Source organism: Rhagoletis pomonella, unplaced genomic scaffold (genome assembly GCF_013731165.1).
Source record: "Rhagoletis pomonella isolate Grant_MI unplaced genomic scaffold, Rhpom_1.0 Rhpom_scaffold_00002, whole genome shotgun sequence".
Taxonomy (NCBI): Eukaryota; Metazoa; Arthropoda; class Insecta; order Diptera; family Tephritidae; genus Rhagoletis; species Rhagoletis pomonella.
This window is the reverse complement of record NW_023458556.1, coordinates 75,759,024-75,774,452: the sequence shown is the minus strand read 5'-3', so window position 1 is coordinate 75,774,452 and position 15,429 is coordinate 75,759,024. Positions and strand designations below refer to the sequence as shown.

The following is a 15,429-nucleotide window of genomic DNA, read 5'->3' as shown; positions in this document are numbered from 1 at the left end:
TACGCGCAAATAGCCGGTTCCCTTTATAGCCAGAGGTTGATAATTTTCTCTGGAAATACCTATTGAAGGATCTTACTCTTTGACTATAAATTACAAAAGAAGGGGGCGTAGGGGGACAGTTTTAACGTAGCATCTCCACAGACAAAAAATTTTGGCTACAATTTGTCATTTTGTTTGCCAAATATACGTTTTATCAGTGCACTTGCACAATATTGCATTCGCAAAAGCGAAAGCGATTGCGAATATTCGCAACAACCCTGGTACACATAAAGTGCTTCGTACATCGGCACTGAGACATTATGCAGAATCTACTTAAAGGATACTTTATCATATTTCTTTTTTTGCATTTTAGATTTTACGCTCCCACGTTATGGTTCGTGTCGGCGGAGGTTGGGATACTCTCGCACATTACCTGGACAAGCATGATCCCTGTCGATGTAAAGTACAGCATCGTGCATCTATAGCTGCTCGTTTAGTACCACGCACCACCAATCAAAGCAACGGCGGTATAGAACTGCACAAAGCGCAAGTAATCTACGAACGGTGAGTTAAACAATAAAAACTTTAAGGGCCATTTTCTAATGTAAGCAGCAAGTCCGTATTCAGGGGGGTGGGGGCGCTTGTAGGTGTTCTGACAGACTCCGTTTTCGTTACATATGTATGCACATACCACTTACACTACATAGATTCTACTATTTAATTTGATCGCTAGCAATCGGAATTCAACAATTAACAAAGGTAAAAAGTATGGAGGTAGACACCGCCCACTCTACATTAGAAAATGTATTCAATCCACCGATATATTCACCAATGGATTACATAAGTCGTATGCGACAGGCGAGGCCATCACATCCTTACATTGTTAATAATTTAGAGTATACATATGAAATTATTTCTTGTATATACGAGCATTCATTGGATATCACCTATCGAAACTTTGAAAAAGTGCATTGGGTCAAGTTAATACGCTGACCGAGAAATCAGTTCGCAGCTCTGGTAGTTTCATGGTTTGTACAAAGTATGTGTCCACTCATCACTTTGCATTAATTTTTATCGCAAAAATCCAATAAAAACGTTTCTGACCATTTTTCATTACATAACAGGCAGTTAAATAATGGAGTCCTCAACTTCTATACATTGCATCTAGGCCTAACGGCAGTATTATGTACAAATTGCATACGACTCCATACCGCCAAACAAAAGCAAATTTAAATCGTGTATAAAAACAGATATGTGCTTTAAAGCGGCGCAAATGTTGATCACGTCGCAATTGGTCAAAAAAATTGATTTTTATTTCCTAAATCAATGGCATATTTTTATTTTTATTTTTTTTTAATACCACACTTGCATAATATTGCCTATTGGCACTAGGAATCAGTTTTTTGCTCTCCTGAAAAGTTATTAAAAAACACATAACTGTTTTTGTTGGCGCAGCGACGATATATTTTTCAATTTTGTTATGTACTTCCTTTATGTACAATGTGCATGTCTAATTAAAGATATTAAAAAATACATATAGTGGTAAAAAAATTATAGCCGAACCACTTGTTGCCAAGTTTTAACGTATTATTTTCGTTGTTATTTAGTTTTGGTTATTTTTTTTATAATAATATAGTTCATTCTTTAACAAAACCCGTATAAATCCAAGGTTCCAAATTTGTGCAACATTAAAAAAAATTCAAGAAACTTTCGTACAAATTTCGAGCTTTTTTTTTAATTCTAAAAAATTAATCGTAGTTTTTAGCCATTTGAAACTTGTACTTTATTCTACTAGAATTCAATGGGCTAAAAAACTGCATACTCAGAATCTAATTAAAAAACTTGAAATTTTTACGAAAATTTGTTGAATTTGTTTTTTAATTGCATACATTTTTAAGGCAGTGGCACTCGATTTGTACATTTGTACAGATTAGTACATTTTTATATTGGGCTATTGGTACAAAATAAAAAAAATGGGGAAATTTTTTTTTGTAGCCAAAAGATTGGTACAATACAGCGATGTTCTATTGAAAAATTACAACAAATTAATTTTCGTGATTGGGATAAAGAAAAATATTTGGGAATTCACACAATTGGGATACGATATGCACCAAATTTTGGCAAACACCCAATCGTGTGACACTTAAACTTGTATTTATACGGATGTTGTTAAAGAATGAACTATTTATACAAAAATAACCAGAATTATATAACAACAAAAATAATATTTTAAAACTACTACTACTACTGTAGACTGCATCACCAAAAAAAGGTGCGGTTTTTCTGGCGGGATTACCAAACCTAGTATATTTTGGGACTTCTACCAAAATATTTCGGAAAAATATTAAGATTTACTTGAGCTGGACCGGTTTGAAAATACCTCTTAAAATTGAGTTTTTTTATGAATAAAAATAGTTTCTTAAAGGATTTTTTGGAAAAAATCCCCTCAGATGACAAAACAGTTTAAGCTTAAAAAATCTGCATAAAAATATTAAAAAATTGGATCAACGGAATCATAATAATGAGATTTTTGATGATGTTTTTTAACTTTTACTGATATAGACTTAGGAGGTGTCAGTGTGAAGGTATTTGCTCACCCTTTTTATTTCTTTGCAAAAAAAAAACTCATTCACGTCCCAAATTTTTCTTTATCAAATACCAACACATCTTAATTCAACATGGAATGACACGCGTTTATCTTACCTTCCTCTTTCATACTTTGAATGAGCTCATTCGCAAAGAGATTACAAGGGTGAAAAAATACCTTACCAATGATACCTCATATATCTAAATTGGTAAGGTTTTGGCTTAGTTATTCAAGTTTTTCTTAAACCAGTCTTTGAAAAAAGTTCAAAAACAGCATAAAAAATCTCATTATTATGATTCCGTAGAACATTTTTTTTACCGATTTTTTTTTGTATGAGGAGTGATGCAGTCTACTGTACATTAACGTGGGCCGAAAATCCGCTTTTTAGAATTTCGATTGGTTATAGTAAAAATATGGCTCATTATGCTCTAAAGAAAATTTGTGTGAATGATGACAATTTTTGGACAATATAAGTCCATCAAAGTTCAAACGCTTTCTTTGCTTACTTCGATTCTCTACAAAAAAGGTCAATATATCAGTTTATGTAGGACTAATACTTCCTAAGATGCTTGCAATTTCAGTAAAAAAATTTATTAATTAAAAATGTATTTTTAAAATTTAAAAATATTTTGCCATAATAAAGGTTGGCAATGAAACATAAGCAAATATAGAGCAAGAGCAACTATTAGCAAAAACCAAAACCTTGGTGGAAATATCTAATATATCTGACTCATGAACCAAAACCAAACCAAAATTTAAAGTTGGGTACAAATTTTTAAACGTTGCACCGGGTGAGCAGCAATTAATCGATTCGAGAAATTAATGCGCTGATGAGAAAACGAAAACTCGTAAATCGCGACGTTAAAGTGGCCGGTAATCTAAAGGTTAGATGAGAAAACGGCCCTAAGTATGTGATCGGATATACTGTATATGTATGTATGTATATACCATATACCTGCAAAAATCCCGACTACTCCATGCACGCATGTAAAGAGTCATGGAGTACTCCAAAATTAACTGCAATGCATATAAAAAATTTGGTCCAATTACATCAGAGTAGCACAAAACTACTACAAGGGATTACTCTACGGAATACCCACCTCTTTACAACACAGCTCAGTAAACATCGTGTATGGATTACGATCGTTAAAGCACAAGCAATGATCGGATAACAATAAGCTGGTGTAGAGCAGTGATACGCAAAGAGTGCCTATTTTGGTATTCCCCGCCACTAAGCATATTTTGGATACAAGTACATCTAAATCGGTGGAGTGCAATAAGGCCCGCGGAATAACGCCCACGGGCTTTATTTCCTAACAAAAAAAAAGAAATAAAGCCCGCGGGCGTTATTGCCTTTTCGAAAAAGAAATTAAGCCTGCGGGCTTCATTGACTTTTGCCGGTGGGCATTATTTCCCTTTCGATATGGCAATAACGCCGGCGGGCTTCATTTCCTAAAAAATTAAATAAAGCCCGCGGGCGTTTGTGGCTCTTGTCTCCATTTTAGAATATGCGCATCCAAAATCCCCTGTTCTAAATAAAAACTAACTAATATGATAACATTGAACTAAATATTTGTTATCCTTTATTATACTAAGAAATCGGAATTAACAAATTTCAATGCATATATTTAATACATATGTATGTATGTATGTACATTAGACTGCATCACCAAAAAAAACTGCGGTTTTTCCACCAGGATTACAAAATTTAATATATTTTAAGACGTCCACCAAAATATTTCGGAAAAATATTAAGATTTAAGCGAGCTGGACCGATTTGAAAATACCTCCAAAAATTAAGTTTTTTGTGAATAAAAATAGTTTCTTAAAGAACTTTTTGAAAAAAGTCCCCTCAGAGGACAAATTAGATTAAGCTTAAAAAATCTGCATAAAAATATTTGAAAATCTTTTCAACGGAATCGTAAGAATGAGATTTTTGATGCTGTTTTTTTTTACTTTTTTCAAAGATTGGTTTACGAAAAACTTGAATAACTGGGCCAAAAATGTTCTGATTTAGACTTATGGGATCTCAGTAGAAAGGTATTTTCACACTGTTTTTATTACTGGCCAAAAAAAATGTCATTCGTGTCCCATCTTGTTTTTTCGAATACCAACACATCTTAGTTCAACTTTGAATGACGTTCGTTCATCCTACCTTTCTCTTCCATCCTTTGAATGAGTTTATTAGCAAAGAAATAAAAAGGGTGAGAAAATACCTTTCCAATGACACCTCTTAGGTTTAAATCGGAAGAGTTTGGGTTCAGTTATTCAAGTTTTTCCTATACCAATCTTTGAAAAAAGTTAAAAAACAGCATCAAAAATCTCATCATTACGATTCCGTTCAAAATTTTTTTTTTAATTTTTTTAAATATTTTTATGCAAATATTTTAAGCTTAAACCGTTTTGTCATTTGAGGGGATTTTTTCAAAAAAAAATCTTTAAGAAACTATTTTTATTCATAAAAAACTCCATTTTTGGAGGTATTTTCAAATCGGTCCAGCTCACTTAAATCTTAATATTTTTCCGAAATATTTTGGTGGACGTCTTAAAATATAATAGATTTTATAGTTCCAATGGAAAAAAAGTACCGATTTTTTTTGTATGGGCAGTGATGCAGTCTAATGTACATGTGTATGAAAATTAAATAATTCAAAGCTTCAAACGGCTTTCAAAATATATATCAGTATAGATGGCAAATTAAAAATATTTTTTAATTAAATGTTTATGAATAGTTTTTTAAATAATTGCAGACATTTGAAATTAATTTCAGGTATTCTCCAAAAAAGTAGAAGCATTCAAACGTTAAAATCTTTTTTCTTTCATTTTTCAACATAAATAAATAAAAAACCAGAGCTTTTTTAAAAATTCGCATTAAATAATGTAAGTATGTAAAGAATAAATTCTCCGGGGCAATGGCGAGGCGGCGTGCCGCGGCCTTCCGCGTTTGCGCGCCCCCACTGAAAAACCTAAGACGCTGAGGATATGCGTATCGCATTGAAGGCTAAAAAAACAGTAACAATTTACCCTTAATTTCCAATAATTCGCTTATCAGTTATTGGAAAAAATACCGTTCGATTTTATGCGTATACTGCAGAAGGGAATTTAACGCAAAACTACACTGTTTTCTAAAATAGAGAGTAATTCAGGGACGTGAACCGGATGAAAAATTTGGTCGGTTCGGTTCAGCGGTTCGAACCGTTTTTGCACTTTTGGATTGGTTCGTCAAAGCGGTTTGTTTGGTCTTTGAACCGGAGTTTCGGTTCGGTTCAAGGGTTCGAAAAACAAAAAAAAATAACGCGCAAGTTTAGGTGTCAAGTGCAACAACGCGCAAGGTTAAGCGGTCTGTCAAATGAGATGGGTAGGCAACCCATTGATATTCTCACATGGTAAAAAACATGGTAGGTATTACCATGTTTAACAAAAACAAAAAATAGTGGGTACATTTATCTATTGAAAATTGGTTGAAACGAACCTTTAAACCTTTATGGAAAGTGGTTCGGTTTTCGGTTCGGATCAAACATTTGTGGAAAATTTCGGTTCGGTTAATGGTTCAGTTAATTAATAGAAAAAAGCGGTTTTCCGGTTCAAAACCGGTTCGGTTCAAAACCGGTTCACGTTCCATTTTAGGCAAATGTATGCCTGTAGAGATAATTGGAATGTTTCAGTAAAATCAAGCCAGAGAAAATACTACTATTTCTTTTTTATGAAATAAATCAATCGGGCGTTATTTAATTAATCAGGGAAACGTTACCACTCTGATGTACGCATATGCACAACGATATTGATTTATGTGTATAAGTTGCCATAGATATGAATACGACGTCCTCATCATACACATACCATCCCCAACAAGTTTGATCCTCAGCTCAACGGATCTACAATCAGGGCTGCCAATTTAGCTCTTTTCCCGTCAAATCTGGTTTGGCGGCAGGAAATGAGAAATTGCGGGAAGCGGGAAATTCAGCTTTTTGAGAAATTTTTTGCCAGATTTTTAGCTTTTTTCCATATACAATATATAACCAGCGTTGCCGCTTTGGTAATTTTTTACCAAAACTGGTAATTTTTTTCTTTTTAGAAGGAGTTTGGTAATTTGGTATTTTTTTTTAACGTAAGTCTTTTCTTTTAAGTTTTTAATACTAACTTATTACTTATAAAAATTTATGACTTTGAACCTTCTGACAATTGCACAAAACAAAAATATTTGCTTATGTAATTACATATGTATGTATCTACACCTTAAGAGAGCCAAAAATTGAAGGGGCTCTTTAATGTAACAATTTGCCTTGACAACTCAGAACTTTTAGTATGAGTTTGCAATATAGCAGGAAACCACCCATTTTTCCCAATATGGCGGCTCGATCACAGCCCCTACAGTCCCACAAATCTGGATTTTGGATCATTTTTACCTGCCGGAACCAATGGTGAAAGAAAATAATTTTACGGGACTAATTAAAAGTTTGCGATTAAATACGAATGTGACCCACTTATAAAAAAGTAAAAGCAAATTTTATCTACCGTTTAACGATACATTTGCTGGATTCATGTTTTGGTTTTAAGTTATGTAAAATAAATTATGTAAAAGACTGTATATTACAGCCCATTTCCACCAAACGCTTAACTACAGTTAAGAGTTTAGATATTTTTAACAAGAGGTGATCTGCAATGTTTATTTATTCGTTTTTGCTATTTTCCTTTCATTTGCTTGTACCTAATATGAGCAACTACCTCCTTCGAGTTGTAATCTGCTTTTTTCCAATAGGCATAAACTGCAGTAGAAATGAACTATTAATATTAAACACCTTTTAAATGTTTGTAAATCTCTGAGCGATTTTTTTGTTTTATGTTTTAGGGCCGATTGTTCAATGTCTGATTAGTACAAATCGGAGGTAGAAGCTCCGGTTAAATACATTGAACAACCGGCCATTAAAAATATTTGTGAATTGTTATAGTCGGAACTAGAGGTTTACGCCGACAGGCTTTGCGGCGGCGGCGTGGTCAACTTCAAAAATATTCGGCGGCGGGGGCGACGCCGGCTCATCTGGAAACGCCGGCGCTACTGCTCATAAGGTAGATTTCAAAGAGCCATGAGGCTACTAATCTTATCATTTCAGCTCGTCAGCGTTAGGCATTCGCCATTATTCTATTATTATAATTCTATTTATTTCATTATTGAATTAGTTTTAAATGTAAATATTGTTACTTCCTACTTGAATTAAAATGTTGAGTGTCTGGCGCTGATTGATGGGCGAACAGAAGAAGGTCTGAGGTATATACGTACATAATCACACGGACCTCTATGTTCTCTACAGGTCCGTGTATGCTATTTAAATTTAAAGAAATAAAAAAATTTTAAAAGTTTAGTTATTGGGGTAGTTTATGTCGCTCTCAATAAATTTTTGCAATAATCATATCAACCGTTATGTTAAATTACGGAGTTCTTACGATTTTTTGGGGATTACATATTGAAAACAAGGTTGGTCTACTTTTTTTCCAAAAGTTTAACCCATCAACTCGAACCAGAACGGGCCTTTTTAACACACTGTTGAAAAATGGCTTACAGATGGTTAAAATTTCCACTAAAATATGAAGCGCCAAACCGAAGCGGAGAACCGAATGTAATGAAAAATAATACTAATGTTTACCATAACCCTGTGCAGAAAACATTGCGATGCGAGGGAGCAAAACCTTCCTGGGGTTTGACCACCACTAAGGAATGCTAACGTAATTTTCACACAGCCACCTAGTACTTGTATACGTATGTGGGACCCCAGAATAAAATAACTTACGAATGTAAATATTTAGCAAAAAATGTGTTTTAAATATTAAAAAAATACATAGAAAAATCAACTTTTCTTTGTTTTATCTCCAATAATTTAGGAGTTAGATGCAAAGAGGCCGCTTCTATTAAAACTGCTTTCTGAGATATTGGCGTTAAAGTTTTTGATGTGTTATAACTTTCTTGTTGTTGTAGTAGGTGTATAAAAAAGTAGTATTGTTGTAGTATTGAAAAGAATTGTCTACTGCGGAAAAAAATCGTTAGATTACCAGTATTCGACCCTAATTTAACTGTAATAAACGCTTTCGTCGAAAAATATGTTACCTATGTTTTTTCTGAGTTAGGTACGCCATTTTTTAGGAAAAACAAAGGAGATCATATTCTTGTCTAATGGCCCAAATTATGCAAAAAAAACTATGTAATTTAAAAATGTAATTTTCATTTCGTAAAATTGTGTTTTTATACAAGTTGTATTTAGTTCCTCCAAACGATGTATTCAATGTACATACATCATGAAAATTTTGTACAAAATTCCTTAGGCGCCGCACGCCGCCGCCGCCGGCGGCGCACAGTGGTTCAATGTGCAAAGCTAGGGTAATTTAATTAAATATTTTATTTGTAATTTTTATCAAATATGCAAGAATATTGTCTACTTAAGAGTAAATATAACTTTGTTTAAAAAATTTGGCTACATATAAACATAACGGTATCCAAAAGGCATAGTAAGCAATAAGTGAAAAATTAAATTGTACGTACAACGAAAACTTAGTATTTTTAAGGCTCAATAACTTGTTTAAAGAAACTTTGTTTTAACTTGATTTCTTTCTCCGTCATTGTTTAAAGTAAGAAAATTCAGGAAATGTAAAAATTATTACCGAAGTGGACGCACATATTTTTTTGGAGCTGATAAAGTTTTAATCTTTGTGGTGAGTACCAAATTATTATTTTTTTTGTTTTTGTAGAAGAAATCTTTCTTATATGGCGGAATATAGATCACTTACTATACTTATTCTCTCAATTGATGTATGTATTAATAGAATCCACAAAAAAATTCTGCGGCTAGCTGCGGCACCCATACATTTATTTTCAATTTTCAAAATGACTCCTAAAATTTCAAGACAGGAAATTTTTAATTTTGGCTGTCGACCCCTAAAAATTAAAGACTTGATGGAATAATGGATTTTGTACCAGGGAATATCAGTTTAGGATCTAGTTATAGAATCAAATTTGTTAAATTGGCTCGAATTTGAAATAGACTTGTCACAATTTGTGTGTTCTAAGTTTGGTAAGCCGACATTTTCTGCTGGTAGGCCAGCTAAAAGTTTTGAAGATTGTTGCCAAAAAGTTAAAATGAAGAAAGCTAATGGGTTTTTAGCGAAAGTTATCGAACCAGATGTATTTCTTTTTGGCCACTGAACTAAAAATGAGATCTTCAGCTACGCTACTTAATGAGCTTTTATTTAAATTAGAAAGAGGTACTGCTATCAAGAAGGTCATATTGGCAAAGAAGAGTCCTAAAGGTATTTCGCCTGAAGAAGCTCCCGCACTTATAACACCGGCACACAAAAAAAAATTAGTGTGATGTGCATTTGACCGGACCTACCTATGGTTATGTATTTCGGCCCGCAGAATCCGAATTTGAATTCAGTTTGGCCAATATACCTCCTAGATTTCGAGAAAACTTCAAAAACCTGTTTTTTATTGCCGATTTTCACTATTTTTACATTTTTTCGGCGGCGTATACCTCTAGTCGGAACACATTGAAAAGGACAACCACAGCTGTAAATTATTCATCTTCGTTATCTAAACGCTCAGTCGATGGTGATATGAATTTTTTGAACGCGGCAGCGACATCATGCATTTTTATGAGTTTGTTATAAAAGAATGGGAAGAACTCATTTTTCGGTCGGAAAATATAAATGGATCTAAGCTGGCCACAATCCCAGACGTGGTGTAGTTCAGTCGTCGCCAAAATAATTATCTACATACGTCGAAAAATAATTTCCAATTTGTTTAGAATATTATGCTCATAAAAATTTGGTAAATTTTTTCTGAGTTTGGTAATTTTTTTTTAGAGGTTTGGTAAAAAATTAAAAATCTTTGTGGCAACACTGTATATAACATATATATGTATTTAAAATTACCAAATAATTTCGATACGATTAAAAAAGATAATCGACCCTATTATGATTGTACGTGTTGTTGTTAAGTTGGTGAAAACTACTTTTATTCTTATTTTTGATTTCTGATGAACTTCGATCCCAGCTGTATTATTCGATTGCACGGTTCAACAATATTTGGTCGTATTTTATGGGATCATGTTCCGTATTGTAAAAGTTCGGAGATTGTATGGCTTAAATATTTAACACCATATCATAAAATCTGTATCTTTCGTTCGATTTTCAAAAATGAGGTGTCAAATTAAAGGGCTTGTCCTTTGGGTGTGCAACATAGCTTTAGTTTCATGAAAGGGTCGCCACATGTTAGAAAATCGAATTCAAAATTTCTGTGCCGCAGATGTTTGCGTAAATATTTAACACCAAGTCATAAAATCTGTATCGTTCGTTCGATTTAAAAAATGAGGTGTCAAATTAAAGGGCTTGTCCTTTGGGTGTGAAATATAGCTTTATTTCCATGAAGGGGGTTGCCACATGTTATAAAAACGAATTCAAAATTTCTCTGCCGCATATGTTTGCGTTAAATATTTAAAATCAAGTCATAAAATCTGTATTTCGATGTGTCAAATGAAAGGCTTGACCTGTAGATGTGGTTTTAGTTTTGACGTAGAATACGTCTTTCGTTTCGATATGGAGGTTATGCTCAAATGTTGTAGTTGTAAGCGCTCATTGCACGAGAACTAATGAAGCGATTTCAAAGAAAAGTGTGCTGTTTCAAAGATACATTTTTGTAAGTAATGAATTCGGTTTCTGTTGTAGAAACAACGGTAAATATTGGCTTATTTCGGGTTAAATTTTGAGCCTTTATGATTTGCAGATATAACTTTCATTTTCGGGATATAAGTTACCAATTTTCTAAAACTTGCAAAAATTACCTACATTATGAAGATCTAAAACAAGGAGATGTTTCCATTTACGTGTTCAACGGTTTACTTACATACATATGTAGTTGCATGCGATCGAGGTGAGCTGGCGTGTCGTCAAAGAATTAACGATATGCGCTGAAATTATAACTTTTGTAGAAATTGTGTAAAACACATAAATTCCATATGTAGTAAACGTAATTAGCATTGGCAGCTGCTCGCTTGCGCTGGAATGTGTCAAGTTGATTTGCACTTTTATAAACGCTAAATTGCCAATATGACTTTTACAATAGAAATAAACTGATGTTAGTTGACTTAACACTCACTATACTTTTATGTGAGGTAAATACCGGCATACAAAATATATATGTGCATATTTATGTATGCAGATAAACATGTAACTTTACACATAGCAGAGATTTAATCACATGAAGATAATATAAAGGGTTTACAAAACTTTATATTTATGTAAGCGTGTGTCATTTGAAGTAGAGAGTTCTACTTTAACTTCAACGCTTCTACGCCAGCTTATTCCAATTTTGCACAAATTTTTAATGCAACATTCTTTTCGTTTTCAAAGAGTCCTAAAAAGGACATTTTTCTCCGGTTTAAATTTGAACTTCACCAAAAAGCCTTCGCGTTATTTTTTATCAACTGAATTTTCATGAAAAAATAGCAATTTATTGAATAAATGAGAATACAATGAGAAAAAAATCAAACTTTAGAGACCTGTGTCAGAGTTTTTAATACATCATTGATACATTCGGACGTTTAATAATAAAGAGAATTACATATGGCTCATTCCACGGTAATCGATACCGAATGAAACGAAAATAACCTTAAGAATTTGACTGTATTATTTCTAGTAAGTAAGAGTAAATACATCTAACTTTAAAAACTGAAAGCCAAAATTCCGAAATTTATCTCAAAATCAGATATTTTTTTACTTTAGGTTGTACTATTTACAAACCCATATGAGAGGTTAATTTTTTCACAATTTACAAGACTGATTTTCGTAGTCTATTATCTTTTTTGCATTGTTTAAGCCCGCAATGGAGAGAAAAATTCGTTAGCATTGCAACGGCGTAATTTGTAAAATTTTATTGAAGCAAAGCATATTTCAATGTCACGCCCGTCACAAAATACACAAAATAGTTATTTTTTGAAGGAAAACACATCTTGGACAGTGTAAAAAAGCTGCCGAAAGTAACGCTATGACACAGGGGAATATGTCCGAATTAATTAATTATTTATATGCTTTTATTTTAGAAAAAAGATCCGATTATGTTGGTCACGCCCGTCACATATCACACCCGTCACAATTTAAAGTTTGAAAAACTTCGATAAATTCGGCCAGGGACTGCTACCGTTACTTATCTGCTAATCTGAAACGTGTCATACATCTGTTTGTGATCAACGATGATAAAGCCAATCATAAATATATGTTGCTCGAGCGATGGGAAAACTTAAGCTATGCTGGCACGGATAAAAAGAAACCATTACTTCGCTTGTCAGGGCAAAAACAGTATCTAAAACGGTTTTTACAGGTAACGGCCACGGTTTAACAGGTAACAGCCTCATACTATTCAAATTAAGGTACCTTACAATTACTCAGGCATACAATAGAGATGAAGAGTCCGATCAAGGATTATCCCGTCTTTAGGTGGCAGAATCTTGTATGTGTTCGTAAAATCCGATTTTTTGAGAAATAAAGTTAGTTTAGTTTTCTAATAATGTGTATTTATGCTCAACTTGTCACACCCGTCACAAAGTCAAGTCACAGCCGTCACAGTTGAATTTGGAACATATAATCTATGATTTCCAATAAAGGTAAGCAACTTTGGCGTAAATGTTGAGAATGTTTATTTAACTATACAACGAACTATTTAAAACCATAAGCAGAATACATAATTAGCAGAAAAACTCTGACGCAAGTAAGTAGTAGCTAATTAGGTTTGCGTACTCGTCACACCAGTCACAGTGGCTAAAATTCAGACAACTCATTCGGATTAAATTGTTTTTGAAATTTTTTTTCTAGGCATTGTGTATCTCTCAGAAACCTATTCGAAAATACTCGTTTTAATGAATTTTATATTGCAGTTTAAGAATTAAGCCTTAAAATGTGAGTAGAAATGTCACACCCGTCACCGTGGAATGAGCCATATTTAAAAAATTTTCATTGTTGACAAAACGATAGTTGGTATAAAAAAAATATAAAAAAAAATATAAAAATATTATATACGTACATGGGTACCACGTTTCTATAAATAGACTAAAAAATATAAAAGAATTTTTCCTTGACCCCTAGAATTTTTCGTGATAAGTTTTGATTTTAAAATTAAATGTAATACATGCATATAAATATGTATGTACATATGTACATATGTGAGTAAATATGTCCTTAGTATAGTATGGAAAGGGCGTAGCTCACCTAACCAATCATAAGGTCAAAGAGCTTTGTTGTTTTTCAGCCGCCAAACTGCTATATATACCTCGTCATAATCGCGTAGAGGGAGCAGTGTGACCGCGGGCTTGTGAAAAATTGTAGCAAAGAAGAGACTTAAAATGTATCAATAAGGGTATTCAGACTGTACTCGTTAAGGTCTTAATTCGGTATTCGGTAACTCCCACCATTCTTTTGTTTTTGTAAATTACCGAATATATCATTACCAACTTAACAAGGTCGCAGGTCTGATAATGTGGTAACACATGCGTTAAAATGTCAGCTGATTCCTTTCTGTCACATATTTGTTAGAATTTCCTTGTGCGAAAAGTGCATACATTTTATCAAAAGTTCAACAAATCTTTCTGTCGTGGAATTAATAAATTTTACAAGTAAGTATTACTTAAATAAAAGTAATTTTAACTAGAAAAAGATTAAAGGGCGTTCGAAGTTGAAAGTGTTTACCGAGTTACCAGGTAACGAATTAATACATTAACGAGTATAGTCTGAATACCCTTAATATGTATCACTTTTTTATTTTAAGTATCATAGTTTCAATATAGAATGAAACCAATAATTTTTATAAAAAACCATTTTCGAAAACAATTTAACATTTATTGATTGCAAACAAGATACACGCGTCAGTTGTACTTGGTACTAGATAATAATAATAACCAAAATGTCTCACATGTATAAGTTCAACTGGGTATTAGTATAATAAAAACAGCGAACATGTCTTACATATAACCGTATTTTTAGTTTAAACAATTATGTACTTATAGGATTCAGAATTCAAATTTTTTAATCATTTTTAGGGCATTTCGAAAACATTATGCATTCCACCATTGGCAAAATTAATTTGTTCTATTTGTTTGGATCAAATTCAGATCTGAAAATTTTAATTGAATTTACAACCACTTATACGCCGCCCTACAGTTAACAAAGAACTTCCAAAACGCTTTCGTCATTTCGAATAGCATCATTTCACAAATCAGTGTGCCAAAAATTTGAATTAGGAAAAACTTGAAAATCGTACTTGCCTTACATAAAAATTATTTTTTAGTTGGAAAATCACGCATCAAATTGATTTGCTCGACAAATCAAATCCCAAACTAAATTTGTTTTTATTTGTCCAACGAATAAAATCCCAAATCAATTTTATTTTTTGTTTGTCCAATGAATCAAATTACAAATAAGTTTAAGTTTTGATTTGGTAGAAGAATTAAATCACAAATAAATTTATTCATGATTTTATTATTCAAACAAATAATAAATTGTTATTAATTAGGATGTAATATAACTTTCAATACAAAAATCAATTTTATATTTGGATTTGTGATTTGACTAATTCATAATCACGCAACCCTTGTCTGGGATCAGAAATAAAACAAAAGAATGCATGATGTTAATTTTTTGGTCGATGAGTTTGATTTTAAAAGTTTATTCATAGATTAATCTGTTCTCTATATTTATATTTATTCCAACCAAACCAAGGATTTAAATATCAGTGACAAACATTCATAATCATTGTCATTAACATAAAATAAATAATATACAAAAAAAAACTTTTTAATATACAACGCTTTTATAAATGGACTAAAAAG

At 32.7% G+C, this 15,429-nt stretch overlaps 1 protein-coding gene across 1 annotated transcript in view; it reads left to right on the top strand.

The window, feature by feature from the left end:
* Positions 1-15,429, top strand: part of LOC118734080 (GAS2-like protein pickled eggs) — a 115,495-nt gene that overhangs the window by 83,341 nt on the left and 16,725 nt on the right. The window contains exon 5 of the mRNA XM_036463782.1: positions 353-543. Within this exon, the coding sequence (XP_036319675.1) occupies positions 353-543 (191 nt within the window). The remainder of the gene's footprint in view (positions 1-352; positions 544-15,429) is intronic.